This window comes from Umbelopsis ramanniana (genome assembly GCF_025399195.1).
Source record: "Umbelopsis ramanniana AG unplaced genomic scaffold K450scaffold_53, whole genome shotgun sequence".
NCBI lineage: Eukaryota > Fungi > Mucoromycota > Umbelopsidomycetes > Umbelopsidales > Umbelopsidaceae > Umbelopsis > Umbelopsis ramanniana.
The window spans coordinates 149,573-176,249 of NW_026252139.1; the positions used below are offsets into that span (position 1 = coordinate 149,573).

The window sequence follows — 26,677 nt, forward strand, 5'->3', positions numbered from 1 at the left end:
CTTTTTTCTTTCTATACTGCAAAGGAGTACACAATTAGATTTACTGAGAGTAGCTTACAATTTTGGAGAATACTTTAGCATAAAAAAATATAGTCCAAGGATTTGCAAATTTAAATCGTGGTTACAGTTTGTGTAATAAGACGGCGCAGGTGCGATCTGAGCCGTTCACATTTACCAGTCCGATCGAAGGAACTCCAATATCTATAGCGGGCTTCTGGCCATACAATGCTCTATGCTGCAGTCCAACCTTTCTTTGCATACCGTAATATTTTCTCTCGTACAGAGAAGCTAACTTTGTATTCCATTCCATTCTTCGGAGTCTTGGGGTTTTATATTGAAAATATGGATTATATTCTTCATCACAAAAATGGACGCGGTTTGGAGTATCATGAGGCAAGTAACGTGCTTTTGCTGACCGCAAACATAGTGCAAGAGACTCTAAGAAGCAATTAATTTAAAGCATAATAGAATCATCTAGTAGCATGGCTACTTTTAAGCCCACACCACCCAATGGCTGAGACCTCTGTATTTTCTGACTATCGTATGGCATTGAATCTTGATTGAATCGATCTTCTATTGTGCATGTTGAAGAATAGCTTGATATACCGTAAGGTCAACCCCTATCTTCACATGGCACGAATTTTATATAAATCGATTCTGGTAGGTAGAAATGAGGGGTGATCAAAGCTCGCTGATATATATTTTATCAGGCCTTGACTTTGCTGTGTAGGCTATTTAAAAATCTTAATGCATAATTTTTTTTTCTAGCGCTAGGCAGAAACTGATTTAAAACTTATTTTTCTTCTCTCTCTACGTTTCGAAAAGATACTCTTCAGCTTCACACCTTACCTTTCTTTCTTTTTTGGCTGTTCACGAGAGCACCCAATCTCCACATTGTGCCATGTACGTACTCCCAGTTTCCGGATTATTCAACTTCCCAATTGGTGAGTTAAGGTTGGACAAGCATGCACGATAAAAATTGAACCGTGTGTGCGAAATGCATATGCGTTACCGTTTTCCCCGCCTTTCCAATTATATGAGAACACAACCACGCATTCCATCCTGCTGCTACCTACATCAACGAACGTTCAGAAGACTTGGGTGCGTGTTCTATATAAATTGAGCAGCATTTCAATCACCTGCCGTTAGAAGACAAAGCAAGCCACTATGAAGTTAACATATGCAACTGCCGCCTGTTTACTGCTTATTGCCACCTGGATGCCAATGGCCATATCAGCTCCAGCTCTTGCGAAAGGGTCAAAAAAAACAAAATCCTCTGATACAAGTCGCTTTAGTCTACCATCACCTCTCCCAGAGGCCGATAAAGGAGCAGAAAAGTCTAATATTGATCATAATGGACCTCTTCCTAAAAATGTCACAACAAAATATGGAATGGCTATGAATGCTACCTCTGGTCCTAAAGTATCAAATGCTCCATTGACGCTAGCTTCTGGCTCGCAGTCAGCCGTATCAGTAGAAAGCCTTGAGTTCTACACATCATTGGCCGCCGCTACCTATTGTGGGGACGTCCAAAATAACAATTGGACATGCAAGCAGTGTAAGAAGGTTCCCGACGGAAAATTGGTGCTGTCATTTGATACTCCAAATTATGATACTGTAGGCTACATTCTGCAGAGTGACTCCAAAAAGGCAATATATATAGCTTTCAGAGGTACTAATATTTGCTATTATGTGTACGTCGGTGTCAACTTATTGATCTGTACTTCTGCAGGAACCAACTCTATTGAAAGCACCATAGCTGACATAAAATTCGTCTTGACACCCTATCCACCCGTCTCTGGGGCTAAGATACATCTTGGTACGTCAGCATGAATAGCATTAACAAAAGGTACGTTACTTATTGACATTTTGTAACATTTAGGTTTCCTGCAAAGTTTTCAAGAATCCAAAGACATTATTTACTCCCATGTCACGCAGCTGATGAATGCACATCCTGATTATACATTCTACGTTGTTGGGTAATTTGCGATTGAATTATGATGATGCTGCTAGAAAGCTCCACTCATTATATACTCACCATTGTGCCTCTTAGACACTCCCTAGGAGGAGCACTTGCCGTCTTGGAAGCATTGGACCTATATCAACGAGATGTGAGGTTCACACCAAACAATCTCCAAGTGTACACCTTTGGTAAGAAACAAAATTTTCTTGAAAAGCTCCCATGCTTGTAAAAGGATGTATACAACTATGGCTGATATGATCTCTGATATTACAGGCGAGCCTCGTATCGGTAACCCAACATTTGCATACTATGCAACTGGTACTGGTATACAGGTCAAGCGTGTTGTTCATGAGCGGGACAGTGAGTTGATTTTCGCGGTTTATTCTACGGCTTCCAATACCTTTATCAAGCGCATTAATTTCTTTATTCCTATTCAGTTGTTCCACACTTGCCTCCTGAGTTGCTGGGATACCTTGTAAGTACTTAGATGCTACTGGCTCTCAGGCAGTGTATAACAAAAACCAAACATTCTAACGCTTTATCCAGCACGAGGGCAGCGAGTATTGGATAACAGACGATCGATATGACATTGGTAAGCATAAATTAGTGCGCTTGAGCCAATTAATTCCTTCTCACCTTGTGTGTTTTATTGCATTTAGCTGTATGTAATGGCGTTTTGGACTCGGGTAGCTGTTCCAACTCAATCGTTCCTTTTACGTCCATATTGGACCATTTAAGGTACCTTTACTGTTGATCACATAATAATTGTCCTCAGACCTACATACTCACCATTTCTTCCAGTTACTTTGGAATCAACACTGGCCTTTGTCTTTAAGTGGCCGTTTAGACGACATAGTGGTAACATATCAAATGACTTATTCAGAAATCTCGTTCTATGCTGGTCTATGAACTCTTATTTTTCATCTTCTGTTCAAGTATCGTATCAATATATCATTTAGGAGTTTTCTACTTCACACACTCGTTCCCACCATCATTTGAAAGTCGCATGTCCTGCTTGGAAGTCTCCACTTTTTTTAAAGTTGTTGTTACACTACCGTATATTCGCCTTTTGATCGTAATTAAAAGACTTCGATGTATCCCCAGGTTGGACAACACTATAACGGGTTACTTGTTGGTAGACATTATTAGTAGGCAGGCTTGATCTGTGACGGCATGTGTAATCTTCCCATATGCTGTCCCACTGACGCTGAGGTTACAGGCTTATTTTCTAATCATGCAATCAGACAACTTGAGAGATTGATACTCACGCATAGATGATCACCAAGATACGTGTATATTAAGAGGTCCAATACGGTAGAGTCAACAAGGTACTCACTGCGTAATTACGATTTTTCATCTAATCGAGATTGTTACCTATGTGTTACATGTGCAATCTTTGCTGCCACAACCAACCCAGATCTTCTCAGCCTATTATACCGTCCACTACGGCGAAAATCTTCCCAGTGTGCCTTTTCGACCAATTGCCTAAGGCACATTTCAAATACTCAGGTACACGTAATTTGGTTCTAATGCCAAAATGCTCATCTACATACTGCTAATTGGCTCAAACACATACGTATCACATACTATGATACCTCATGACCGTCTCTCACTGGCATATTTGTCGTTACAATAGGTATAACTTCTTACTGATGAAAATGTTTGGCAGTAAACCGGCGTCTCGATCTTACAACATTGGCATGCGACTTTTCACATTTTGTCATGACACCAAAAAGTCTCTTACGGCAACGCCGAATTTTACAAAATTGGTAGCATTTGCTTGAACCGTGGATTAGCGAACCACGGTTACTTCATTACCGTCCCCAGTGACCAAGCTCTCTGGGCCGGCGGGACATGTGGCTCGTAATTAAATATTTTGTTCAACCATTTCCTTATTCGTGGTACTCAAAAGCTACGATTGTACACACATGGTGGTGGCACATACATGCATACCCTGCCTGACTAGGTGTTTTCAACAAACATGGGATCAATGAAAATCTGGTTCCATTTTAGCGATATTGGCCCGCATATACCACCCAGCTTGAAAGTTGTATATACTTCAGAAAAATTGCTATCCTCAAACCTCTCGTTTTTTGAATTTTAAAGTCAATCCCCGTTACTTCAGTACAGCACTCCAGCTGCAGCTCACAGCATCTCCTTTCCGCAGTTTCCACATTGTACCGCTCTCTGCTCAATTGCGGCGCTTTGATCATTTCCTTTCCGAGACCGTAGCCAGTGCTCTATACGACGACGGGAAAACGTTACAGGATGATATTTCCTTTCTAGAAGCATCCTGTGACGCTCTTCTCCACAGTAGGAAAGGTGCAACACTATACTGGGTATGTCAAGTGATCCTTTAATTTTAATATATCGTCAAACCGCGAACTGAGAAAACCCGTTGTTAGGGAAACATTCATTGTGTGCGAATTGCATGTGTGGAGGGTAATTCAAATGGCTTTGTTGATTAGGTAAATGCATTTCGTGATACAATGGCCCTCGTTTCCGGATCGTAAAAATCATAATGCATAAATACAATCGCATTTAGAACCATGCTTTAACATTTCAAGAAGTCTTTTCCAGGACCACAAATTTAAAACTCACTGATCATGAAAATTCAAGCTGCTTGCTCTCTCCTCTTGGTAGTGGCAAGTTTCCTGCCCAGTGTGATGGCCATCCCCATCGGTGACAAGCCTCAAGTAATGCCTAGGGACAAGAGGGCAACTACTGCTTCCATTCCTTATGACTTGAACTCTGAGTCAAATGCTGTGGCTAAGAACGGACCTCTACCTGCCGGTGTTCCCACTAAGGGTGGATTTTCGCTGAACTCCACATATCATACTGGATCTGCCAAAACTCTTGCTAGCGTTGTAAGCGCAGATGCTACTTTTACCGGAACTTCCTCCACCGTACATGATCTTGAATTCTATACACAATTAGCTGCCAATGCTTACTGTTCAGCCGTTCAAGCTGATGCATGGACCTGTGCTCATTGCAACGTTGTCTCAGATGGAAAATTGGTTACCATTTTTAAGACTCCAAACACTGATAACGTTGGTTACATTCTCCAGAGTGATTCCAAGAAGGCTATTTACATTGTGTTCAGAGGTAAGCATTATGTTTCGTACACTTGATACCGAGGCTCACCTTGAAAATTGTCTAAATGCTTAACGTCGTTACATTCCATTCGGCCACTCCTTTAATAAGGCTCCAATTCTCTCCAGAACTGGGTTGATAACCTAGAGTTTGTATATACCAGCTATGCTCCTGTATCTGGTGCTGAGGTTCATGATGGTGAGTTTGATGTATCCATGCCATGATATATAGTGCATACATTATCATAACATATCCTTTATAGGTTTCTATGCTACCTTCAAGGAGGCTTCCTCTCTCATCTATACCAGCGCCTCTGCTTTGATGACATCTAATCCGACTTATAAGTTCTATGTTGTTGGGTATGTTCGATTTATTCCATCTTACGTCTCTAGCTGCCATTTTGATATGTTTGCTAATTGCATGAAAATTTAGTCATTCGCTTGGTGGTGCTTTGGCTATTCTTGAAGCCCTCGACCTTTACCAAAGAGATAAGCGCTTCACGACCAGTAACCTTGCAGTCTATACATTTGGTATGAATTGTATTCGTTACATACAGTTACAGTGTATGTGCTAAATTATTCTTCTATGTTAAAGGTGAACCTCGTGTTGGCAACCCGACCTTTGCGACCTACGCCAGTGGAACTGGTTTGAACATCAAGCGTACAGTCAACCAGAACGATAGTAAGTTAACGCTCAATGACATCGTGTTGCACCAGCGCCTACATACTAAATGGTCACCTTCAGTTGTTCCTCATCTACCTCCTGAAGATTTTGGTTTCTTGGTATGCTCGGCGAGTTGATTGTTAACTGACGAAAATGTTGACTTTTTTCTAACACTGCTTTTGATGCTGTAATAGCACGAGGGTAATGAGTATTGGATTACAGATTCTTCGAATGATATTTGTAAGTAAAAAGAAATATACAGACGTTCATTTTGATTCATGATAGCTAACCAGAAGTTTTTTTATCTCTGCGCTGCTACTTAGCCGAATGTACAACTCCTTTGGATTCTCCTAATTGCTCTGACTCGACTGTGCCATTCACTTCGATCACGGCTCATCTTTCGTGAGTGACAGAATTTCATGGGATGATGATGTTTCTTGACTAATCTTGTTTTATGTGTCATTTTAGATACTTTGGAATCAACACTGGTAGTTGTCTTTAAATGAGACGAACAGGAGGTATCAGCATGCTTTACGTACTTGCCGGCCATAGCACAGAAGCTTTATATTAAATATATCAATAAAAAGTCATCAAAATCGAGTGGTGTACTTTAATGCTCTGTACTAAGATGTGTCAACCTGTGGCTATAATATCTATTAACCAAGAAACTTGGAAAAAAGTAAATTTATCAAAGTGATGGAGAAAAAGAAAAAAAGACATAAACTATAAAATAAAAATCCTAGATTAAATAAAAAAAATTTTTTTTTAATACCGATGATGCATTGATGCGCATTAGCATTTTTATAGATTGATAATTATTATGGGTGTATGATGGGTATGGAGTGATGGGCTAAACTGTACTTCGATTGCGACGGTCACAGCATGTTAAACATTGTTGTTTGCAAGGTGTGCAGAGCGGTAGCTATAGTCAGAGTATTACAGCGCACGTTATACGATTTCAAAGCAGGGTACGTTTGAATCTTGCTTGACAGCGCACATGATCAAAGATGGTTGACCGCATTATTCATTTGGCCGAGTATGTCGGATGCGTACAACTTTAAAAGATCAAGTCTACGTAGATGTGATCTAACGTCATGATGGGGCAGGTTTAACAGGTACCTTGGGCGAGTATATACGTAGAGGGAACTTACCCAATGGCGGCACAGATGCGCCTGCGCAAGTCTCTTCTTTGTAGTTTAAGAATATGCGTTGGCAATAGGTAGTAAGCTATGAGGTGGAGGATAAATCAATGGTGCTGAGACTTTTTATGGTAGTTGGATGGTTCGCTCTTTATTTTCACAGTAGGGGTTGAATAATATTCGCTTGGAGCTTCGCCATTTCCACGTATGCTCCATATTATTTTTGTTTAAATATAAATAAGTGCCATGTTTTCATTTGGTTAAGATCGGCAAGTTGCACCCCCCTTTCTGTTCATTTTTTGTGTCTTATAGCAGAGAGAACATGGCCGTCGTCAGGTTAGTATTTTGGGATCGACATCGGAGTCTCAAAAATGAAAAAGGCGATTGTACGGTTCAAAAAGATAGTTTCTTGGCTAAAACAAAAAGTATCAAAGGAAATTGTTAATATAAAACAGCTGGCAAAATTTGAAATAATTAGCTCTATAATCCAATGAGTAAATTGGCTTCTAAATTCAACGAGTTGCACGTTTGCGTAAAATTACCATAAAGTTACTAAACAGCAAGAAGCTCGCTTAGCTTAGTTGGTAGAGCGTGGTGCTAATAACGCCAAGGTCACAGGTTCGATCCCTGTAGTGAGCATATCTTTTTTATTTTTAAAAATCTTAAAAAGAATTTTTTTTACCTCTAAGTTCCTTTAGGCGGACTAGCAGCTCAAAGTTTTTTTTTTTTTTCAATGCACTCCCCGTACAAGGCATATCGAGTCTCGGCTTGCCCTGCCACCAAAGTACAGAAACATACTTATTCATTGGTCCTTTCAGCACAGTTCATACTACGGGAAGGCTATCCTCGATAATGGTACTGCATTTTCTCTTTTTAATTCGTTCACTTATTTATAAAATCAAAGTACAATACCGGTAGATCATGCGAATACAAAGGTTGACAAAATGTTTAGTCTTTTCGTAACAGTGTTTCCACTCCACAACGAGCAACTGCTTTCGCGTCCAGTACGGCTTGATTGACTAGGTATGTTTGAAGTCGTTCAATAAGCTCCAACTGCTCGGCAATCGACAAGCTATTAATGGTGGTAGCAAGAACGGTACCAACGGACATGTTGTACGTCTGGGGAAGGAAATTAGTCAACGCACTATGATTTGTGATCTCGCATAATGCTCTCACATACCTTGATGAAGCTTTGATAATAGATGGATGAAAAGACACCCATGAGGAATTGGCAGTCCATGCGATCCGTCATACCGCCATGTCCAGGTATAGAATCACCGAAATCCTTAATATTGAATGCTCTTTTAACACCACTTGCAAAGAAGCCTCCGAAAGGAGCAATTAAAGAAGCAAAGCATGCCATCACCAAAGCATGAAGTTGAACAGGGGCGATCCACACTTGTTGAATATCTTGGCGTGTCTGTCCAAATGTACCAGTTAGCTATAATGAAACTCGGTGGGATGGGAATAAAATCGAGTATACTAACCAATACGTGAGCGATGGTAATCCACATAGGAGGGAGTTGCCAGGGAACGGAAGTGAAGACGGGATTTTTGGGTTCACAAGTGACATTAGACCAAGCGGTGACACCGAGATCCTACGATGTTGGTAGAACTTGTCAGCAAAAATCGCCAAACAAAATCCTTTCCTCATACATAAAGCATTTTACCTTAACAGGGCAAATCATATAGTCGAACTGCATCAATAGAGTTGTCCACTAAATGAATTGAGATAAGGTTTAGAAGACGAACATGGAGTTGAAAGAGTTGGGTTATCTACAGGTAAATGTAAGCTTACCAAGAAACCAAAAATCAAAGTACAAATCCATGCACCAACGAATCCTTCCACTGTCTTCTTAGGGCTCAACTGGATAAGTTGAGTCTTGCCCCAGAAGAAGCCACAGATGTATGCGAAGATGTCGTTGCAAATTACGAGAGAGGTTGGCAAGACGAACCTGTCACAAAAGGAGACACGTGAGTTCACAGGCACAAGACTTTTTCGTGTTGTTTTACTCGCACGGTAGTCAGCTTACCATATCATGCCTTCCAAAATATTGTTGACGATGAAGTGACTTTGAACGACGACGAGTAACAGCGCCATGTGGGTCCAGCAAAACTGGGTAAACTGGAACTTGTATTGCCCCTTCTTCAAATTGGCTACAAAGAACACAAACCCTATATGGAAAAACAAACGAGAATGAGTTAAGTACAATAACTTACGTATCTTTCTTCAGAAACGAATGAAACTCACCAATAACATAGAGAACGAAACTAATGAATCGGTGATGGGTTGCAAACGGGAGTAAGAAAGCATCAACCATGACAATTTGCTTGAAGTAGTGCATAATAGACTCTCCATATAAAAAGTAGTTTGTTGATATAAGGAAGTACCTGAAGTTGGCCAAAGTGTTAGAAAATCTCGGCATATACTGTTGTCTCCTATTCGCCTTTCCTCGTGTCCCGGTTGCCTTACCAGCTCATGGTCTTAAACCATCTAACATTCCTTGCCTTGGCAGGAACTTGTGCGATTTGAATAATCTCTCTATAGACAAGGGTTTGGATAGCTTCGACCATGACGATGACCCAGACATGTCCGGACGCCAGAATGAAAAAGAAGGAACCAATCATTATGAGTGTGGTAATGGTTCGGATCCACCAGTTCTTCCACTTCTTATTGGAGGGTTCAGCAGCCAGGAGAATGGTTTGCTTCAGGCTATCCTTGTCTTCTTCGGTTCCTGCCGCTTTGTGATTTGAGTGGACCGCCATTTCGGTCTTTTTCGCAGATCGTCGCTTCAAAGGCATAAAGGATTCAACGGAAAGGAGATATAGAAATTTGCAAGGACCATTCAACCATTTTTGGCAACTGGTCATTGGTGACGTACACCAATTTTCAAGCATCATTTGCCAGTAAAATTGACAAAATGGCCCAAATTTTTTTTTTTGTTCAAAAAATTGCCCAACATTAGCGGCGTGCCACTGGTAATTTTTTGTCGATACCGTGCCATCCAGCTATCCACCTTATCTTTGGAATAGCGGAAGTGAGCAGACATCATTGAGTGACTAATCCTCAAATCAAAAGCAGCGATTAGACGCGTTCGTAAAACTTTTACTGAGTTCGCATGTCAGGTTTGAAGATTCGGAATGGGATCCCAAGCTGGACTTCCATTTGTCTATATTCGTTTGCGGGTGTATTGGCAGTTAGGTAGCAGCCCGGTTTTTTTTTTTTTTTTTTTTGGTAAAATTACGGATGGACAACCAACAATTTTATTGTTAGTATCAGCAAGGTGAACCGGTGATATTATCACCGTTCGCCAGTCTCCCGCATTACATTTTACGATCGGCATTATTTTTGTTTCAAAAAGCTGTTGATCGACATTCGGTGTACTGGACGCTGGCTGAGGCACGGTTGTTGGATGTGCTTGTTGATGTAACGGTGTAATGTCCTGCTTTCATGGTTGTTCAACGATCTTTGAACCATGCCGATAACATGGATAAATACTTTTCTGTAAATCTTACCACTGTTGTCGCATTTCGATGAAAACGTTTTAAAAAGTGTATCCATTTGGTCTCGAGATGCAGCCATTAGGGGGCAAAACCAACAAAGAGGTACATCTGGATGACGACAACATAAATCTGCGTCGTTCATCGCTTTGAAAATGTCTACTTAATAAGCAATTTGGGAACTTTGATATATTAGAAAAAGAAAAGACAAACCGCACTAACTTCACTAACTTCACTTTACTCTCATGTTGTAAGAATATTCCCTGGTCTCAATGAGGCTTATAGCGGCTGTAGGAGGAATCAATAGAATTGAGTGTTTCCAGACGACGAGCAAGGACGTTCCAGAGCAACCAGAAAATAAAGTAGCCTCTTTTTTTAGCTGGGGTGTCCGGCCTTGCACATTGTTCATCATTGCCTCAGTAGGTAAAATGTGGCTACCGCAAAAAACGGGATCGGTTTGGTGCCCGCCAAGCTGCAAACAATCGATCGGCCCTGCAGCTGCCAAAAAGATTGCAAAAGTCTTTCGTGAGGTATGAAAGATCTAGCTGGTCCTTTGCTAGCTTTTTGAAAGAATTATCGTACGACAGTTTAACCCAATGTCATCCGTGCTGCGATTCTCGATTTGGCGAGTTATGCTGCCTGTCCTATTTACTTGGCTTATTCATCTGTTACTGGATTGATTACTAACATGAACAGAACATCGCAATAGCCTACTCTTTGTACAAGTAATCCAGGGGACTGGGATCATGCGTCTGAGACTTTATCAGGTCCGTATCCTATTGAAGTAACGTTCCGTTCATATTTTATCATCGTCAACAAGATAATATCAGTCCGATGTAACAGCAACCAGAAATTTTAATTGTATATTTTCTATGCTTATTGGGAGTCTGATGACGAATACTTTAAAAGACTTAGCCATGTATTGACCCACATTTACTTTATTCTACGCCGTTCGGCATCATAGATTGGTCACTAATTAGCGAAAAGAGGAAGTTAGAACAATCGAAAGAAAAATAAAACATGTATATCATGACGATATAATAAAAACCCGGTGGCGCGACCTCTACTAGCGAACCTTATCTCTTTAAAATGGGAAATCTGTGCCAGGCAACTCTCTCGGCCATGGTCGGTGCTTCAGGCGTATGGAATTTCAAGGCACTCGAAAGCACTCGCAGAGGATTGACAGTCACGGCTAGGCAATAAACGGCCAGTTTTTGGAGTATTGGAATTCAAGCTCCATTCAACGTCCTAATGTCAGAGCCAACTGCACAAATTCAAGACGATAGGTTGGTTGTATTACTTCTGTGCGAAACGCCAACTGAATGCTCACATGCCGCGATTACTTCTCGTGTTTGTCCATTTCCAGTCGGAAAGATGGCCTTGTCAACGACATCATAGAATCTATAATGACTCCAGGTTACACTCCAAATAGCGTCATACAATTAATGTACAAAGCGTTTTATGCATTGTTCTTTACATTGTTTTTGTTGCTGCTTGGAACAAATGGCAATTTGCATGTTTTGGCGCTCTTGATAATTTCAATTTGCCTGTTCCTGTCGGTTCGCTGGTGAGAATTGCCAAATATGATAATTATGACTACAAAATAGCTCTACTGACATATTACGCTGGGAACAGGTTCATCAATGAGATGGAGACGATGAAAATAGCTGAGGCGAAGGATAAAAGCGACCAGACGAAATCTGGAAAAGTGGAGTGAGCTTTTGCCGTTTAGTTCATGAAATAGATCAACATCGCTAGTTATTCGCTTTTGTTTCTTTGTAACATCAAGAGGTGAAAAATAAAATAGAAGAACTGGTGAGTTTACATTTGTTCCATTTCCTTGTGTTTGTGAGAGCATACTAAACATAATTTCCGATAATAGATGAGAACATATCTGTTATAAGCCTTTCCCCTGCCAATTTTGGCTCATAAGTTGAGTTTTCCCCAACCAACGGCATATAATGGCTGAAAGAAATTCCACATGTTAGGTTCAAGTCCCAAAATAAAGATGCGAATCTGAATAATAGGCATATTTGGCATCTGAGAATGCACATCCAAAAAAAAAGAAAAAACGTCTGGTGGCCATTTCATGAGGATTTGGCGCGCTTAGAGTAATCTCGGAAGGACAGGTTCATCAGCTGCCTAAAATCGATATAGAAGGGAGATCGCCAACCCTTTCCTCAGTGGCAAGCTTGCCACGAGGCATTTTTTGAGCGAGGCTATAGGTCAGGTCGCAAGTATGCAATACTCGCCATAAGATTGGTCAAGCAAGTTCTTACACTAATAGATATTACATGAGATCTATATCTGGATGGACATATCGGCTGAACAGAACAATAATGGTGATATGAAGAGAGATCACAATGAGGATTGCAAGTTGGCTTATGTGGGCATAAAAAGAGCCAAAAGGAAAAACAGGAATGAAAAAAAGAGACGCACGAACAGGCATTAAGGGGAAGCACGGATCATGCTGCTGATGATCACTTTATCATGAAGTACCAAAATATTTTCTTATTTTTCTCCGTAATTTACCACAGATCCTTTTCATAATAAGCATGAGGATCCTATTTCATCAAGGTTGTTTGTAGCGTTATTAAAGTTTCACAGACCCAGGGCCCAAGGATCATGCTAATTGGATACCAAAAGTCAGCTAACCAGAAAGCTAAAGTAAGGCGACGGTGATGGCGTCTGCGTATTGAAATGTTTGGTGTTTAGTCCTCAAGCTCATTAAATCAGGACAAGATCGGCAGGCTAGCGAGGTTAGCAAGATTATTGGGCAAGAAAGTGAAATAAGCGAAAGCATAACGACATGGACTTGCATAAACACCGGGGTGCGGGTGTTGTATGACAACTGCGAAGCTGCATAGTCCCCTTTCTTCTATTCTTTCAAAGGCGATAATTTTAGATTGGGTTGTTTCTCAATAATAAAAATAAAATGCTTTCCATCACAATGGCTTAAAAGTTTGGGTACTTCCCAAGTGATGTATCGCACATCTGGTATGTAAAAGCAAAGCAAACTAGAACATGGCTATATCAGGGATAGCAGAATTTTTGACAGCGGACCAGTTGCCTTTTTGCTTTTCAGAGACAAATCGGTACTCCGATTTACGGACGACCGTGTGCGAAAAGACGATAGCAAGGGGGGACTGCTAAGTTAAGTTGGATTGAGATGAACTGGGGATGAAGACGGTGCAGGGGATGCCCACGAAAGAAGTATAAAATGGGGATCGAGACTTGATCACATTGACCTATTTTATTTTACATCTTTGCTCTTTTATATCCCCTTTCTTTTTTTTTAGTATACATTATTGTATTCCTGTCAACGGCTTTAATGGACATCTCTGAACTGATTCACTCTGACGCTGTTGTGAGCGAAAGTCGACCTTTTCAATGTACTTTTCACAACTGTGGCAAAGCCTTTGGTCGCCGCTCCGACCTTGCTAGACATTCTCGTATTCATACGAATGAAAGGTACCCGCTTGCCGACAGTTGATTGGTACAATTACCGGACCATATCATTCAACGTATTTATTCGCATTTAGACCGTTTAGTTGCATGGTAGCTGGCTGTGGCAAGAGCTTTATTCAGGTATGAGGCAAGAACTGAATAAGCACGGAAGTTTTGATCATATGAAATATTAACTTTGCCATAAAAAAAAAACAAAAAGCGCTCGGCCCTCACTGTCCACATCCGGACGCATAGCGGAGAACGGCCTCACCTGTGCGAATTTCCGAATTGCAGCAAGAGCTTTAGTGACAGTAGTTCACTGGCACGGCACCGGTATGTCAAGCGTTCTTTCCGTACAATGAAGTTTTTGATATACTGAAGGCTGACATAAAACAATTTCTCACCCCCCCCCCTAAAGACGTATTCATACTGGAAAACGACCCTACAAGTGCCCAATGGTGGATTGTTCCAAGAGTTTTATCCGAAAAACAATCCTTACAAGACATATCAAGTCTGTACATCCAACATGCACAAAGGGACCTGCCATTCAATGGCGCCCTCTTTTCGAAGCGCAACATCGTATGCAGTCCGTGACCTCAGCCTACCCTGAATCACCACTGTCCAGCAACTCCTCACTGACATCCAGCCCGAAGATGGTGCATCAAAATTATCTTTCTTCTTATTTGGTTACACCTACATCATCCCCACCCATTTCTATCAAATCTATGTCTAGAACCTCTTCGTTTTCATGCAATCTCAGTCCAATGTACGAACGACGAGACAGTGGTATATCACTCTTATCCGCAAAACAAGACGATACCTATGAAGAACCTGGATTCTTCGGTTTCGATCCGAGACCTTTTGTACTCCTACCACAGCCAATCTTACGCCTTTAAGCTTCCCCTAGTAAGGGGGCAGAACACACGGTTAATGATATAGATATATGAAAACTCTGTCAAGCCATTCGCGCCAACTCTATTTAGCCACCATCACCAAAAAAGTAAAGCGAAAAAAATCTTTGGCTCATCCATTCATCTCTCAACCGTTGTATATACAGTATTTTTTTTGTTCTGTAATTTATTACCATCATAAGGCTTTTTGTAAAAGTGCTTGCACTCTACCATTCTTCTTCTTTTTTTATACCTCAAAAAATAAACACCCATACACGCTCGAATAAGAAAAGTAAATAAAAAGAGTCCTCGAGAGGCTGTACTAAAAGGAAATCAGTGCCTTTATGCTTGCCTACCACTTTAAGGGTGTGGTGCAAAAAAGCCTCGCTCTTCTCCTTCTTCCATCATGGTTGAGGCAACAGCTCCCTGCAGCTTTTTTCAATCTTACCATTTCAAGGCGAAGCCGCAAGTCTAATAATCGTTTTTTAACTTTTAAGAATGGCAAAGATCGCCATTGAACGGGTGAATGATCATCATACGATACACTGCAGTTTTACTTCAAAATGGGCAAGAGATAAGTTGACTCATCAGCTTTAACCATCTTCAGGCTACTCACCATGTTTTTCTCTATGCAAGATACAAAAGTCTACAACAAACAAGTTCATGAGGGGAGGAAAAAAAAAACCATGGTACTTTATTGTGCATTTGTGGAAAAAATCAAACCAAGCTTATATGAAAAAAATTGACTTCCGAGATTTTTTTTTACAGCTGTGAAGCATCTTTCTTGTAGATCCAGCTTCCACCAGGAGATACATCGGTATGCTTGGATTTTATGACTTTGGTAGCCATTTGCTCCAATGCTGAGTAAACAGGATCATGCTCTACCCAAGTAAAGTATTCAGGTTGCCATTGCTGGTTTGCTTCGTCTCTTTCCTTCTTTTCCGCTCTTTGCTTGTTTTCAATCTTGGTCTTCTCCTCGCTAGCTTTATTTACGTCACCTTCCAAGATGGCGTCAGAGACCTTTTGCCAGATTCGCCTGGATTCCCACTCGCCTTGTTCTTCTATGGGCTTAATTTGCATAGGGGGCCGAACGCCATCTGTTACATCCATAAAGGGTATACCACCCTTGATTCCATATGGCGTCAGCGTAGACTTTCCAGTCCATTGCCCTTCTACTTTACAAATATATTCCTTGGTTGAGCCACTGTTTTTTCTGAGATAGGCCTTAAAACTGTTTTTAGATCCCGATAGCCAGCCTTTGGAGGAATAGTCAATTGTGACATAGAATCCAGTCGAGGACTGGATATACGTTGAGCCCGTTAACTCTAGATAGGGGGCTATAAAAAAGTCGATTGTTGGGTTAAATATTCGTACACCAGAACAGTAAGAACTCTTGTCTTTCTGTGTTGTACTTTTTAAAACTCACCTGCATACCAAATTCCATTCACTGTCAGAGAAGGCAAGGTGAACAAATACGATTCGTCGTTTCTGGTCTTCAGCTTAATAACACCATGACCAACTTGGTCTACTATGAGAGACGTTCCAGAAAATCGAGTCTTTTGTCCATTATGGCCGTTGACAACAACGCCGGCCGTATCGTTTTGCAAGTGAAAACCAGTGATCGGAGGGTGGTGGGATACTTGCTCACATACAACATCCGTTTCCCCGCTATCACCGACAGCACCCCATGTCATAAAGTATTGCTCGCCAAGGACGGGATTGTAAGGCTTTTTCTCCCATTCACCTTTTGGTACTCTACTGGAGTATGAGCCGTTTAATGAGGATATGAACCATTTTAGCACGGCCAACATTCTCTGTTGCTCATCGTCAATTTGGGGAATGGCGGCAAATAGATCGGGGCGATTGACCCAGTATTCACTGTAAATGGTCTCAACGGTTAGGGCAAAAACAAAACCGTCTCAACTGCAGGTAGTATGCACTTACGAGTACTCGATTAGTGAGTTTGGCGCTAATAAAAAGGCTGGGCAAGTAAGCGAAGATAGATCGCCAGAAAAGGATGCGAGCGATTTCAAAAATGAGTGAAAGGCTCCCTTCTGTTCAGAAGGTATTTGATCAACGTTATTTGGTACTTCTTCTGATGACATTTTTGAAAAGGATCAAAAAGTGGGTGAATGATATTTGAGTTATTCAAAAAGAACGCGGAGGAATGGCCAGAGCTTTGGCTTTTTTTACATTTTTGCCTAGCTTTCTCTACGTTGCGTGACGTAATGTAAGAATGCCCAATTCGACTGTACGCAAGTTTTATGTATATCTGGCCACCTAAATTTTGCTGGCGTTAGGTTGCTTTCGTCCTGGTTTTGATACACGCACCTCTTTGGCCGGTAGCTGTGCTTTTGCGCAATGTTACAAACCTGGTTAGAATTTGGTATTCCAAGTTTTCCATGACCCTTTTTACTGAAGAGTGGCACGATGTTTTGCTGAGGTGGAGCATTCTTTTACATAAAGTGCTGAATGTCAAGAGGTAAAATAAGACGGTAGGTGGAGGTCATGAATATGTGATATTCGGCAGAATTGTTTATACATCGCCTATCGTGAAAGCCAACTTGGCCATTGTACTGTTAGAACGTGTTTCAATTGCTCCAAAACGGGTAGTCATAAAATGAGGTTATTCACCGTCCACATAATATGTTTCCTGTTTTTATTCATGTCTCACTCGTGATAAAGTAGTAGGCTACCGCAACTATAATGTAGCTAGGTTATTCTTGTTGAATCGACCGGTTTTGCCTCTCCAAAATATTTCATCTTTCCACTCTAGCCTGAATTATTGCCAATGATGCAACTGTGCAAAAACCCCATTTTCTAAATCCGGTGTCTGAATTTAAGAAAAGCTGCTGCTAAAGCGGAGCCATCCTGCGCAAGGCAAAAGGTATGGCTGAGTGAGGCTGATACAGAGGCAAAGCTTTTGTTTCAAAAAAGAAGGACAGAGGCCAAGGAAAGCTTCCGAAATGCTACGCTGTACACAAGACTTTGAGTTTGTTTTTATTTTCAACGCCTTATCCATCATCATGGAAATGAAACATGGCCAACTCTCTTTTCCATGAAAGTATGATTTGCTTGAAGTTACCATCTTGCGACTTATCCTTTCCTTTGCCAAGATGCTCATACCGACGTCGATGCCATGTCATATGAACTTAGACCACTAAAGCAATTATATCTATTCATACAACTCGCGTGGCTTTTGATGGGGGGAGGGTTTCTAGCTGTATTGAGGTGCTCACGGTTGCCTGTTTGGATAGCTTTAATTCCGCGGAACTTGGGGACCTCGTTTCTGTAATGAACTTTTTTTATTGCCCGCGTTATTTTTACCACTGCCTTAACTTGTTCTCTTTTTCTTATCCTCAACATCAATCTCTGGTTTCTTAACAACTTTTTTCTTATAAACCGTTACATGCCTTCCCAGAAGAAAGTCCAGTTCTCGCAATCGATCGAGTTCATCTCTACCTTTGGGGATGACGAATATGGTGCGTATCATGGCGATCTCCTGTTTGCTTTGAATAAACATTTGTCACTAACTTCTTTACCTTGCTGTTTAGACCGTACATGCTTGGAGACGACTCCTTGCACCTATAAGGATATGTTTGAGCTCTTACAATTGCGCATGGAGCTACGCAAGCAAATGGAGAAAATGCTTAGTGAAAGAGACGCCCAGGATTCCGCAAACGAATTAGATTATGCATCTTCAACGTCATCTCCAGCAACATCTACCTCTTCATCTGATGAAGAAGTCTTCAACTGAGATACCCCATTGTCGCACACAGCGTTACCGCCGTGCGCACATTCATTGACCTCTACATAGCCACCGCCCTCTCAAAGTACCCAGCTCAAGTTCTCTTGATAATTTTTTTTCCCCGTTTACATTCAAATTTGCCCCAATTGTAATATATTGCTTTTCTTCGTTTTGAATGTTTTTGTACTTTTTGTAAACCAATATCTCTTTAACTACATTTTTTTCAACACTTTGCACCATTCTTACAGCTCTTTCCGTTGTTCATCATCCATAATATATAGATCTTTTATTACATTCTCCTTGATCACCGTCGTCTGACCTCAAATTGAAAATTTGGTGGCCATATTTGCGCGTCTTGTGTGACTCTCAGCAAAATTACAAAAAAAAAAAGTGCCTGTGCTCCACTACCGTGAAAAAGTCCACCGATCTGTCCTGCCTTGATCTCTCTGACTGAATGTGTACTGCATAAAAGTTGTGCTCAACATCGCCGTACGCAACAGACTATTCACAATGAGTGCGCCCCCAGTCCCGGAAGGAGACGAGCTCCAGTACTATAAAGCTCAAAACACCCAGCTTTGGAAAGTTATCACTAAGCAAAAGTCTGTCATTCACAAATTGCAAAAGGAAACCACTAGACTACTAGCAGAAAAAGATGAGCTGATTCAGAAACTGGAAGCTCGCGGATCTCAACACAAACAAGAAGAACCACCAAGACCACTTGCACAAAGCCCTGAACCTCTACCAGTGACCATTAGCACAAGCCCCACACCCTCTGGTCACCTAGGAGAACCTTCAGCCGCAGTTCCAAATGAGAGCCCGGTACCACCACCAAGATCGCCTTATAGACAAAATTCTGCAAAAGACATGCCCACGAAAGACGTGCCACGAAATGAACCTCCCATACCAAAACCTATGGCAGCCACCATGACGAGTGAAGTGCGAGTAGAGGAACGAAAGCCCGCACCAGAACCTATCATCTTGCCCAATTCGCCTCCCTCGCCTGTACCAGACGTCCTTTCTCCTAGAAAAGCCATCATAGACAAGGATGCTCAGCTGTTCGCCGAATTTAACGCAAGCCTCATGAAACGTGAGCGCCAAAAACCTAATACAGCTTTGATAAATGCGACCTTTCCCAGAGATTACCAAAAGGAGGCCGAACAATTGCGACAGGAAGCTCTGAAAAAAACAGGTACTCCCACTGACGAGGAATCTGAGCAACCCTCTATGGCGACTGCAACGGCAATGAATGGCCATATGTTAACAGAATCACCAACGCCACAAACAAGCTCCTTTGAGATTTCTGTAAATTCTTATTCACCACCTGAATCGGGTTCAAATTTAAAGCAGCCTGAACCGTCGTCATTTGATCCTAGCGGAATGAGTAATGAAACTCTAGCTAGTTTGTCCATCAAGGTGATCGCCTCGAAGATCAAGGCAAATGAAAAAGACAGAGAGGTCTTATGCTTCCACATATCTGTTGGTAGAATGCTAAAGCCGCCGTCCACGGACAGCGATTGTTCTGATTTGCAATTTGAGGAACTTTGGAGAGTGGAGAAGTTGTATTCCGATTTCATCAATCTGGACGCAAGGGTAAGTTATATAAACGTTGGTTCTGTGGCAGCTATTCTCATCGTTAATGGCCAAGCTTCGATGGTCTAACCTTTCTGGCCACCTTTAGATGCGGGCTGGAGCTTTGAATGAAAAGCAGAGGCCCTCTGTCAAATTTCCGGAAAAGTCTCTCTTTAATACATTATCACCAACCAAAGTGGACCAACGAAAGATTGCTTTAGAGCGATACCTTCAGCAACTCATTTTAAACCCTTTGGAACACATTTCAGATATTTGCGAATTTCTGAGCACAGATGTCGTTCAACATGTAGCCTCAGATTCTGTAAGTTCAATTGTTGTAAAAATGGGCTTTCGTTGACCGGTTTCTTGCACAATTTTTTTAACCGGTGTCACCTTATTGAATCTCGATTAGCTGGGATACAAGGAAGGGTACCTAACGAAACGAGGCAAGAATTTTGGAGGTTGGAAACGTCGTTATTTTGTTATTCAAAACCACTGCCTATTTTATTATGATAATGTAAGTTAAGAATGACGGAACCATTTGCCTTTTCACCTAGAACCATTATTTACCAATTTTGCTCACTATCAGAAAAATGGAAATCAGTTGGGCGTGATACACCTTAAACATGCAAAAATTGGAAGACAAGCTCCCCAAACCGCTTCGGATGCCAAAGACAGCAAAATGTTTCGTCATGCATTTCTGGTACTGGAACACAAAAAGTCTGGATCAAGCGTGTTGGCTCGTCATATTCTTTGTGCAGAATCTGATTTTGAGCGCGATGAATGGATCGATGCTTTGATATACCACGTCAATGCCCAAGATGAAGAACCTAGTCTGGAACCCAGCACCCCAACCACCCCTCAAGCAAAGGACAATAATACAGTGCTAGGCAAATTTAAAAAGCTAAGGAAACCCGACAAGCGCCACAAAAGCACATATGACTTTAACAACGACTCTGTACCTGTCAGTCGCAAAACGTTTGAGATTTCTGGCTCAGAAGACACTCGCTTTTCAGACTCCACATTTGCTATCAAGCAACAGCGGTCCAACTCCGACCCCGCCATTACACCCATCATACGTCCTTCTCCTCGAGAACGTACACCGCTGCGGCCATCCAAGTCTCGTTTGAACTCGAACGATGAAGTTGTCTCTAACGATTCAGGATTTGACACAAATGACACCCTCGCTAATGACTCCTCTGCAGCCAGGAGCTCTGTCATTTCTCTAAAGAATGGACAAGGCGATTCAGAGCACCAAATTTGGAGCCCAGACGAGAATACATCCGGTCCCATCAATGCCGAAAAAGAAAATCTCTCGCCACCTACTACGTCAACTTCCAGTTCTCGCCAGATTCGTGCTGCTAGACGACTAACTGGAAAATTGACAGGATGGGGAAAGAAGACAGTACATACCCCTGATGACCCTGAAGGCCAAGAGCCTTCACTACCAACACCTGAGGATTTTAAGGAGCCGGTTTACCGGCTGCAATTCGCAATTCCATTGCAACTGGCCATCGACGTGACGAGATCGACTATTCCAATCGAGCTTCCAGCTGTGGTGTATCGATGCATTGAATATTTAGACGCAAAAAATGCCGTGATGGAAGAAGGCATTTACCGACAAAGTGGTAGTACCGCCGTGATCAATGAGCTGCGTGAAAGATTTGACAAAGGTATGCGTCGGTTTTCCATACTAATGATCAGCGGTTCTTTTTTATGGGCACAATTTCGAAGTCCATTATGGCTAACAGCCCATTTACAGAGGGTGACTACAATATTTTAGAGAGTGGTATCTACTACGATGTACATGCTGTGGCAGGATTGTTGAAAATGTGGTTACGAGAGCTGCCGACCGAGGTACTCACCACGGAGCTGCACGATGACTTTCTTGGTGTCATAGGCAAGTCATACAGCTTGTGGCTGATAAACACACCATTGACTTCGTCGTTTTGCTAACATTTCATGTCTTTCAAAACATCTCGTGCTTTCTAGATTTGATGGATCCTGCAGAACGGCTTTCAGAACTTGGTCGTCTCATCTCTTCATTACCAGTCGCTCACTACACTTTGTTACGAGCGCTGAGCGCCCATATACTACAAGTTGTGCAAAACGCCTCAGTGAATAAGATGTCGATATTGAATATCGGTATCGTATTCGCTTTAACCTTGGGTATCCCTGGTAGCATCTTGAATATGTTGCTTACTGAATTTGACTATGTATTTTGGACAAGTGATGAAATTGCCCGCCAAGATGGTGATGGCCACCAACCGAGCCAGGAAGGTCCAGGTTATGATCATAGTCGTGAAGCCCGTGATCTTGAAGAATCAGACGTTGACGACGAACTGGGAGAGCAAGAAGATGAGCCAGAAAAGGAACCAGAACGGCCAAAGCAAGAAAAAATTATGTTTGGCAAAAATTTGCTCACCGTCATTCAAGGCGATGGCTATCGTAATAACCGTAATAGCATGATTTTCTCAAGTGGAGCCCCTAATGCGATTAAGCACATTGAGAAAAATCTGGAAAGTAAGTGCTTGTTGATGATGAACCTTTCTCTTCTCATTTGGTAAACTTATCAAACATATTGTGTTTTTTTTTTTAATTAGCTACACAACCAATGCTCCTTTCAGACGAAGATGATGAGGATGACTCTAATTCTGTATATTCAAACGATAGTGCACCCTGATACACTACAGATATCCTAATAAAAATAATGCCCGGTGTAGAATTGCAGCGTCTGTATTTCCACAGCTTCCACCATGACCTAATTGGGGATTTCACCCAAGGTAACGATCTTCACCAAGCATGGAGGAATGCTTGTGTTTGAAAGCAACATTGTCACGCTACTGAACAGTACCAAACAAACAAAGGACATGCCCGATTTCAGCCTCCAACCCCTCGGCCATCTCTGTTTTCTTTTTCTCAAAGAGCGAGAAGGAATCGTCCCTGAAAAAATTAAAAAAAAGTACCCTCCTAAGCACATCGTTTGAAATGACTTGGTGCATCACTGTACATTAAAAAATCCGCCGAAAAGGCGCTGTGTGAACGGTACCAAAAATCTGCTTTTTCTACACAGAATTTGAACACGAGGGCTCCTTGACGTCCCTGAGTTTGATTGGTAGGCAAAACGATGAACCTGCGCTTTGTGCACAGCGTAACGATCTCTATCTGCAAAGCATCATCCAAACGAGGAAATGGCAAAATTTCAAGGAAACGCAAAAGCCCAATTTACACGCAGCACTTTTGAGACAACGAGATAGTATATTTCTTCATGGTTCATGTAATTGAATGTACCTGTAAACCATTGCGGGCATAATAAACAACATCCGCTATGAAGAAAAGCGTGTGTTACATCAAAAGGAGCGTCCGCCGACGATTCTTTTAAAAACAATATACCTCATCCTTCACGTTTAAAGAGCCATATACAGCTTCCATTATCATGACAGCATATAATACTATCTTACACTCTACAATATAGTATGTAAAACTTGGCCAAAATGTACATACCATTGCATGTTTACCATAGCCGGCGTTTAAGCTGTGTGACACCACACCTACGAATATCCAGAAGCCACCACTATTTTTGCACCTTTTTCTTGTCTTCAGTCCTCCAGTCTTTTTCCGTCCTCTGCACATTCCTTGGCAAATTCCAAGCTTTTCTCTTCTTATTTCTTATCTCAGAATTATCAAGTAGGCTACATTGCACCAAGAGCATTTCTAGCCCGCTCACCCTCCATTCCTTTTTCATCACTACACCCAAAATGTCAGATACCGTTAACCTCGTCATCGGCGTGTTGGTCTCGTTATGTATGTTCTCATTTCCAGCTTTGCACCACCTCACCGGAATATGCCCATGTTGTTATGCTCGATAACTCAGTTTTCATGCCACTAAATCTTGTCAACCATCGTTTCATATCATGCAGGTGCTTCTATTATGGACGCCTTGGGCCTTAACTTGCTAAAATTAGATCACGTACGAGAGTCAAAAAAGGATACCCGCCAGCAACGAACTGATTGTGGTCGACCACTCTGGCACGTTGGCTTGTATACCTATATTGCCAGTCAATTGATTGGCAGTACCATTGCATTGAGTACGTATATCTCTATCTTGAGCGTTTACTGCCGGGTTCCTGACAGCAGTCATGTTCCTGATCGCTTCCCATTTTTTACTGACATTAAAATTCTTCTAATTAGACTACTTGAAGACTCAGGTAATTTATTACTCTATTTCATTCCCGCATGCTTAATATGAAGCTCACTCATTCTATATAGTGGGTGGCTCCTCTCGGAAGCTTTGCTCTTATTGTCAACTTTGTGTTGGCTAGAGTCATGGTTGGCACAACAATCACTCGAAAGGACGTGATGGGTACATTTGTCATCATTCTCTCAGTCCTCGCTATCGTTATCTTTGGAGGCATGTTCAATGGACCTGATCGTAAGTTCTGCCCCTTCCTACTCCTTCCGATGCATATGTGAAACGTAGACTCACTTTAACATTATGCCTTTTATATAGCCGAAGATAACATCACCCTGGATAGTCTCAAAGTTTTATTTGTAAGACCTGTCTTCATCATCTACTTTAGTGTCCTCAATGTCATCACATTTGCGGGTCTGTTCTTTGCGTTATACACCAGATGGGTAATGGCAAAAGAGGAGCGAAAACTGAAGAGTAGTATCTACCGTCGAGTGAAGCCAAAAACGTTGAAGAAAATCGCTGGCTTGTTGTTCAGTTTGGACGGCGGCATGCTAGCCAGTGAAACTCTATTGTTGGCAAAAAGCGGGTGAGTCATTTGAATGTTATTGTTTCCAGGTGAATTTATGGTGCAACCATGGCTCCGCCGTGATGTATTCATGGTGTGGCCATGGAAGTAGCCACGAGTGGGTGAGCCATAATATTCAGCTTCCAGCGTGTTTAGTATCCAGGATGACGATATCAAAAATATGCAGTTGCCGGCGTGCTCAACTTACAGCCTTTACTAACATGGTTTTTTTTTTTTTTTCAGCGTCAAGCTCTTTACACTATCCATCAGCTCCCAAGTTAACCAGTTCACAGACAATACAAGTCGCTTCATTCTGCTGGCTTTGGTCGTAACGGCCGTTCTCCAGGTACCGTCCAAATTCTATTTTCTCCATCCGCCAGTATTTTCACCCGCCGTCTAAATTTCTTTGCAAACCTCGTACTTACTCATGTATTCCTTAACCCAAATAGGTCTACTGCCTTAACACAGGTCTCAAACTGTCATCCAGTGTTATCGTTGTGCCCATTTTTTATGCAACCTACACTGCGTTGGGGCTCGTTAATACCATGGTCTACCTTAACGAGTTGGGTAGCTACCCTGCGTGGGTTCTCGCCCTAGTCTTCCTAGGCATCGCTGTTTTAATCTACGGTGTGTATCTCCTCAGTTCAAAAGAAGATCCACAATCAAGCGAAACAGATAACAGCACAGTCTTCACAGACGACCAGGAACTATCAGATCTTTCAGAAACGGTTTCAACACCACCGAAGCGACAAAGTACAATTGATAGCAAAACAAACCGTCTCTCCGTGACAGATGACCCAGAACGATGCTATTCAGAAAGCTCTGCGACAGACATACCAATTGGCATACACATAGAGCCAATCTCACGACAAACCACTTCGGCAGAAATCACGTTAAATCAACCTATTCTCATGTCAGGTAGATCATGGCGCCGCAGAGACTTTTTCGGCTGGAAAAATACGATGCTTCTAAAAGTATGGCCACGAAAAAGCAAGTCATCAACGGAAATACATAGTCTAACGAGAGCTGACACAAATCAGACCTTGGAAACATCATCAACCTTAACGAAACCTGCACAAGCTCAATATGGAGACCTCTCTCGCGATATATCTGCATACCATGATACAAATCTTTCCATAGTGCACACTTCAGAAGATGTTCGACGTCGCTATACTGGCATATCCGCGTCCAATTCAGACACTGACATCCAATTGACTATACATTCATCCAGCGATCCCCACAATGCTACAAAAGCATGATAAATATGACCGAATTGCATACCATCTTTTTCGCCAAAAGATTCTCGTATATAGCACAGCTCATTCTCCATAAGCACTTGTACCTTTTTCTCTCTATCCTCTCACATTATAAACTGTATTTATCATTGCACTGAATCCAAAGTTTTACTTCCCGTTTCATAGATTTGAACAGCAGCACCTCCTAATATGCGATGTCCGTGCGTCGCTGAGAACACCAACGTCAAACACCCAAAAAGCTGATGAAGTTTCAGCATATCGCTCTGTCTTGGAGTAACACTTTAATATTTCATAACTAAGCTGGACCACCGAACGCAGCTCAGAAACTGTCTAAGCTCTTCATCTTGGACGTTATTAGTACTGTTGCAACCATCAGCTTTACGTCTACCGATGCTGATACCGATTTTACTGCTATAAGCAGCATATGCTCTATTTGCAAAATTTTGCACTGGTGTTCAAACCGTCATATGCAACACTGCAGTTGCAATATAAGTGTTTGATTGACCAAAAAGGATGTCTCTCATACGATCAATCCTGAGCGCCCACTACGTTAATCTTTGCATTTTCTTGCAAGACATCAAAATGGATTGTGCTTCGCAAAGAGTTCCAAGCGGCGGAAAATATTTTTTAAGTCACTTTCATTTTACAAGC

At 41.7% G+C, this 26,677-nt stretch overlaps 10 protein-coding genes and 1 non-coding gene across 11 annotated transcripts; 7 read left to right on the forward strand and 4 right to left on the reverse strand.

Annotated features, from left to right (window-relative positions):
- Nucleotides 1-1,398: 1,398 nt before the first annotated feature.
- On the forward strand, nucleotides 1,399-6,221 carry K450DRAFT_178212 (uncharacterized protein; the record flags this gene model as incomplete). The annotated part of the gene is made up of 9 exons (XM_051584288.1): nucleotides 1,399-1,672; nucleotides 1,733-1,819; nucleotides 1,883-1,979; nucleotides 2,054-2,151; nucleotides 2,237-2,323; nucleotides 2,401-2,438; nucleotides 2,510-2,555; nucleotides 2,623-2,701; nucleotides 6,188-6,221. The coding sequence occupies 9 exons, from the start codon at nucleotides 1,399-1,401 to the stop codon at nucleotides 6,219-6,221; spliced, it is 840 nt and encodes a 279-aa protein (XP_051442213.1).
- A 1,203-nt stretch (nucleotides 6,222-7,424) lies between these two features.
- K450DRAFT_t86 lies at nucleotides 7,425-7,497 on the forward strand. Its single transcript has one exon. It is a non-coding gene; the product is annotated as a tRNA-Ile (tRNA).
- A 309-nt stretch (nucleotides 7,498-7,806) lies between these two features.
- Nucleotides 7,807-9,660, reverse strand: K450DRAFT_274077 (uncharacterized protein; the record flags this gene model as incomplete). The annotated part of the gene is made up of 8 exons (XM_051593102.1): nucleotides 7,807-7,977; nucleotides 8,039-8,278; nucleotides 8,346-8,456; nucleotides 8,529-8,576; nucleotides 8,657-8,813; nucleotides 8,892-9,033; nucleotides 9,110-9,249; nucleotides 9,332-9,660. The coding sequence occupies 8 exons, from the start codon at nucleotides 9,658-9,660 to the stop codon at nucleotides 7,807-7,809; spliced, it is 1,338 nt and encodes a 445-aa protein (XP_051442214.1).
- A 1,539-nt stretch (nucleotides 9,661-11,199) lies between these two features.
- Nucleotides 11,200-12,147, forward strand: K450DRAFT_253428 (uncharacterized protein). Its single transcript, XM_051591031.1, has 4 exons — nucleotides 11,200-11,220; nucleotides 11,324-11,645; nucleotides 11,726-11,926; nucleotides 11,995-12,147. Exons 2-4 carry the CDS (start codon nucleotides 11,611-11,613, stop codon nucleotides 12,074-12,076), a joined length of 318 nt encoding a protein of 105 aa, XP_051442215.1. The 5' UTR covers nucleotides 11,200-11,220; nucleotides 11,324-11,610; the 3' UTR covers nucleotides 12,077-12,147.
- Nucleotides 12,148-12,487: 340 nt separating this feature from the next.
- Nucleotides 12,488-12,972, reverse strand: K450DRAFT_253432 (uncharacterized protein). Its single transcript, XM_051591032.1, has one exon. The coding sequence runs from the start codon at nucleotides 12,806-12,808 to the stop codon at nucleotides 12,650-12,652; it is 159 nt and encodes a 52-aa protein (XP_051442216.1). The 5' UTR covers nucleotides 12,809-12,972; the 3' UTR covers nucleotides 12,488-12,649.
- A 4-nt stretch (nucleotides 12,973-12,976) lies between these two features.
- Nucleotides 12,977-13,222, reverse strand: K450DRAFT_253433 (uncharacterized protein). The gene has a single exon (XM_051591033.1). The coding sequence runs from the start codon at nucleotides 13,178-13,180 to the stop codon at nucleotides 13,022-13,024; it is 159 nt and encodes a 52-aa protein (XP_051442217.1). The 5' UTR covers nucleotides 13,181-13,222; the 3' UTR covers nucleotides 12,977-13,021.
- Nucleotides 13,223-13,604: 382 nt separating this feature from the next.
- On the forward strand, nucleotides 13,605-14,770 carry K450DRAFT_253435 (uncharacterized protein). The gene is made up of 4 exons (XM_051591034.1): nucleotides 13,605-13,830; nucleotides 13,902-13,947; nucleotides 14,027-14,139; nucleotides 14,225-14,770. Exons 1-4 carry the CDS (start codon nucleotides 13,691-13,693, stop codon nucleotides 14,700-14,702), a joined length of 777 nt encoding a protein of 258 aa, XP_051442218.1. The 5' UTR covers nucleotides 13,605-13,690; the 3' UTR covers nucleotides 14,703-14,770.
- Nucleotides 14,771-15,356: 586 nt separating this feature from the next.
- On the reverse strand, nucleotides 15,357-16,859 carry K450DRAFT_253440 (uncharacterized protein). Its single transcript, XM_051591035.1, has 3 exons — nucleotides 16,641-16,859; nucleotides 16,123-16,574; nucleotides 15,357-16,033 (listed from the first exon to the last, which is right to left on the reverse strand). The coding sequence occupies exons 1-3, from the start codon at nucleotides 16,799-16,801 to the stop codon at nucleotides 15,459-15,461; spliced, it is 1,188 nt and encodes a 395-aa protein (XP_051442219.1). The 5' UTR covers nucleotides 16,802-16,859; the 3' UTR covers nucleotides 15,357-15,458.
- A 1,189-nt stretch (nucleotides 16,860-18,048) lies between these two features.
- On the forward strand, nucleotides 18,049-18,818 carry K450DRAFT_282851 (uncharacterized protein). Its single transcript, XM_051593457.1, has 2 exons — nucleotides 18,049-18,178; nucleotides 18,251-18,818. Exons 1-2 carry the CDS (start codon nucleotides 18,106-18,108, stop codon nucleotides 18,451-18,453), a joined length of 276 nt encoding a protein of 91 aa, XP_051442220.1. The 5' UTR covers nucleotides 18,049-18,105; the 3' UTR covers nucleotides 18,454-18,818.
- A 1-nt stretch (nucleotide 18,819) lies between these two features.
- Nucleotides 18,820-22,735, forward strand: K450DRAFT_253450 (uncharacterized protein). Its single transcript, XM_051591036.1, has 7 exons — nucleotides 18,820-20,034; nucleotides 20,123-20,335; nucleotides 20,426-20,530; nucleotides 20,603-21,686; nucleotides 21,776-21,913; nucleotides 22,006-22,536; nucleotides 22,617-22,735. The coding sequence occupies exons 1-7, from the start codon at nucleotides 18,955-18,957 to the stop codon at nucleotides 22,694-22,696; spliced, it is 3,231 nt and encodes a 1,076-aa protein (XP_051442221.1). The 5' UTR covers nucleotides 18,820-18,954; the 3' UTR covers nucleotides 22,697-22,735.
- Nucleotides 22,736-23,579: 844 nt separating this feature from the next.
- K450DRAFT_253457 (uncharacterized protein) lies at nucleotides 23,580-26,470 on the forward strand. The gene is made up of 7 exons (XM_051591037.1): nucleotides 23,580-23,817; nucleotides 23,934-24,101; nucleotides 24,205-24,221; nucleotides 24,283-24,445; nucleotides 24,524-24,791; nucleotides 25,014-25,116; nucleotides 25,220-26,470. The coding sequence occupies exons 1-7, from the start codon at nucleotides 23,772-23,774 to the stop codon at nucleotides 26,027-26,029; spliced, it is 1,575 nt and encodes a 524-aa protein (XP_051442222.1). The 5' UTR covers nucleotides 23,580-23,771; the 3' UTR covers nucleotides 26,030-26,470.
- Nucleotides 26,471-26,677: the final 207 nt, after the last annotated feature.

Excerpts from the sequence above, each read along its gene's own strand:
- K450DRAFT_282851 (XM_051593457.1), top strand. The coding sequence starts at position 18,106 with ATGCCTTCCCAGAAGAAAGTCCAGTTCTCGCAATCGATCGAGTTCATC. Across the intron at positions 18,179-18,250 it reads CTTTGGGGATGACGAATATG|ACCGTACATGCTTGGAGACG; the intron begins GTGCGTATCATG and ends CTTGCTGTTTAG.
- K450DRAFT_253428 (XM_051591031.1), top strand. The coding sequence starts at position 11,611 with ATGTCAGAGCCAACTGCACAAATTCAAGACGATAG. Across the intron at positions 11,646-11,725 it reads GCACAAATTCAAGACGATAG|TCGGAAAGATGGCCTTGTCA; the intron begins GTTGGTTGTATT and ends GTCCATTTCCAG. Across the intron at positions 11,927-11,994 it reads CTGTTCCTGTCGGTTCGCTG|GTTCATCAATGAGATGGAGA; the intron begins GTGAGAATTGCC and ends CGCTGGGAACAG.
- K450DRAFT_253457 (XM_051591037.1), top strand. The coding sequence starts at position 23,772 with ATGTCAGATACCGTTAACCTCGTCATCGGCGTGTTGGTCTCGTTAT. Across the intron at positions 23,818-23,933 it reads CGGCGTGTTGGTCTCGTTAT|GTGCTTCTATTATGGACGCC; the intron begins GTATGTTCTCAT and ends CATATCATGCAG. Across the intron at positions 25,117-25,219 it reads TCGTAACGGCCGTTCTCCAG|GTCTACTGCCTTAACACAGG; the intron begins GTACCGTCCAAA and ends TAACCCAAATAG.
- K450DRAFT_253435 (XM_051591034.1), top strand. The coding sequence starts at position 13,691 with ATGGACATCTCTGAACTGATTCACTCTGACGCTGTTGTGAGCGAAAGT. Across the intron at positions 13,948-14,026 it reads GTGGCAAGAGCTTTATTCAG|CGCTCGGCCCTCACTGTCCA; the intron begins GTATGAGGCAAG and ends AAAAACAAAAAG. Across the intron at positions 14,140-14,224 it reads AGTTCACTGGCACGGCACCG|ACGTATTCATACTGGAAAAC; the intron begins GTATGTCAAGCG and ends CCCCCCCTAAAG.
- K450DRAFT_253433 (XM_051591033.1), bottom strand. The coding sequence starts at position 13,180 with ATGCAAGTCCATGTCGTTATGCTTTCGCTTATTTCACTTTCTTGCCCA.
- K450DRAFT_253432 (XM_051591032.1), bottom strand. The coding sequence starts at position 12,808 with ATGCCTGTTCGTGCGTCTCTTTTTTTCATTCCTGTTTTTCCTTTTGGC.
- K450DRAFT_253440 (XM_051591035.1), bottom strand. The coding sequence starts at position 16,801 with ATGTCATCAGAAGAAGTACCAAATAACGTTGATCAAATACCTTCTGAA. Across the intron at positions 16,575-16,640 it reads AACTCACTAATCGAGTACTC|TGAATACTGGGTCAATCGCC; the intron begins GTAAGTGCATAC and ends GACCATTTACAG. Across the intron at positions 16,034-16,122 it reads GAATGGAATTTGGTATGCAG|CCCCCTATCTAGAGTTAACG; the intron begins GTGAGTTTTAAA and ends ACTTTTTTATAG.
- K450DRAFT_253450 (XM_051591036.1), top strand. The coding sequence starts at position 18,955 with ATGAGTGCGCCCCCAGTCCCGGAAGGAGACGAGCTCCAGTACTATAAA. Across the intron at positions 20,336-20,425 it reads AACATGTAGCCTCAGATTCT|CTGGGATACAAGGAAGGGTA; the intron begins GTAAGTTCAATT and ends AATCTCGATTAG. Across the intron at positions 21,914-22,005 it reads TGACTTTCTTGGTGTCATAG|ATTTGATGGATCCTGCAGAA; the intron begins GCAAGTCATACA and ends CGTGCTTTCTAG.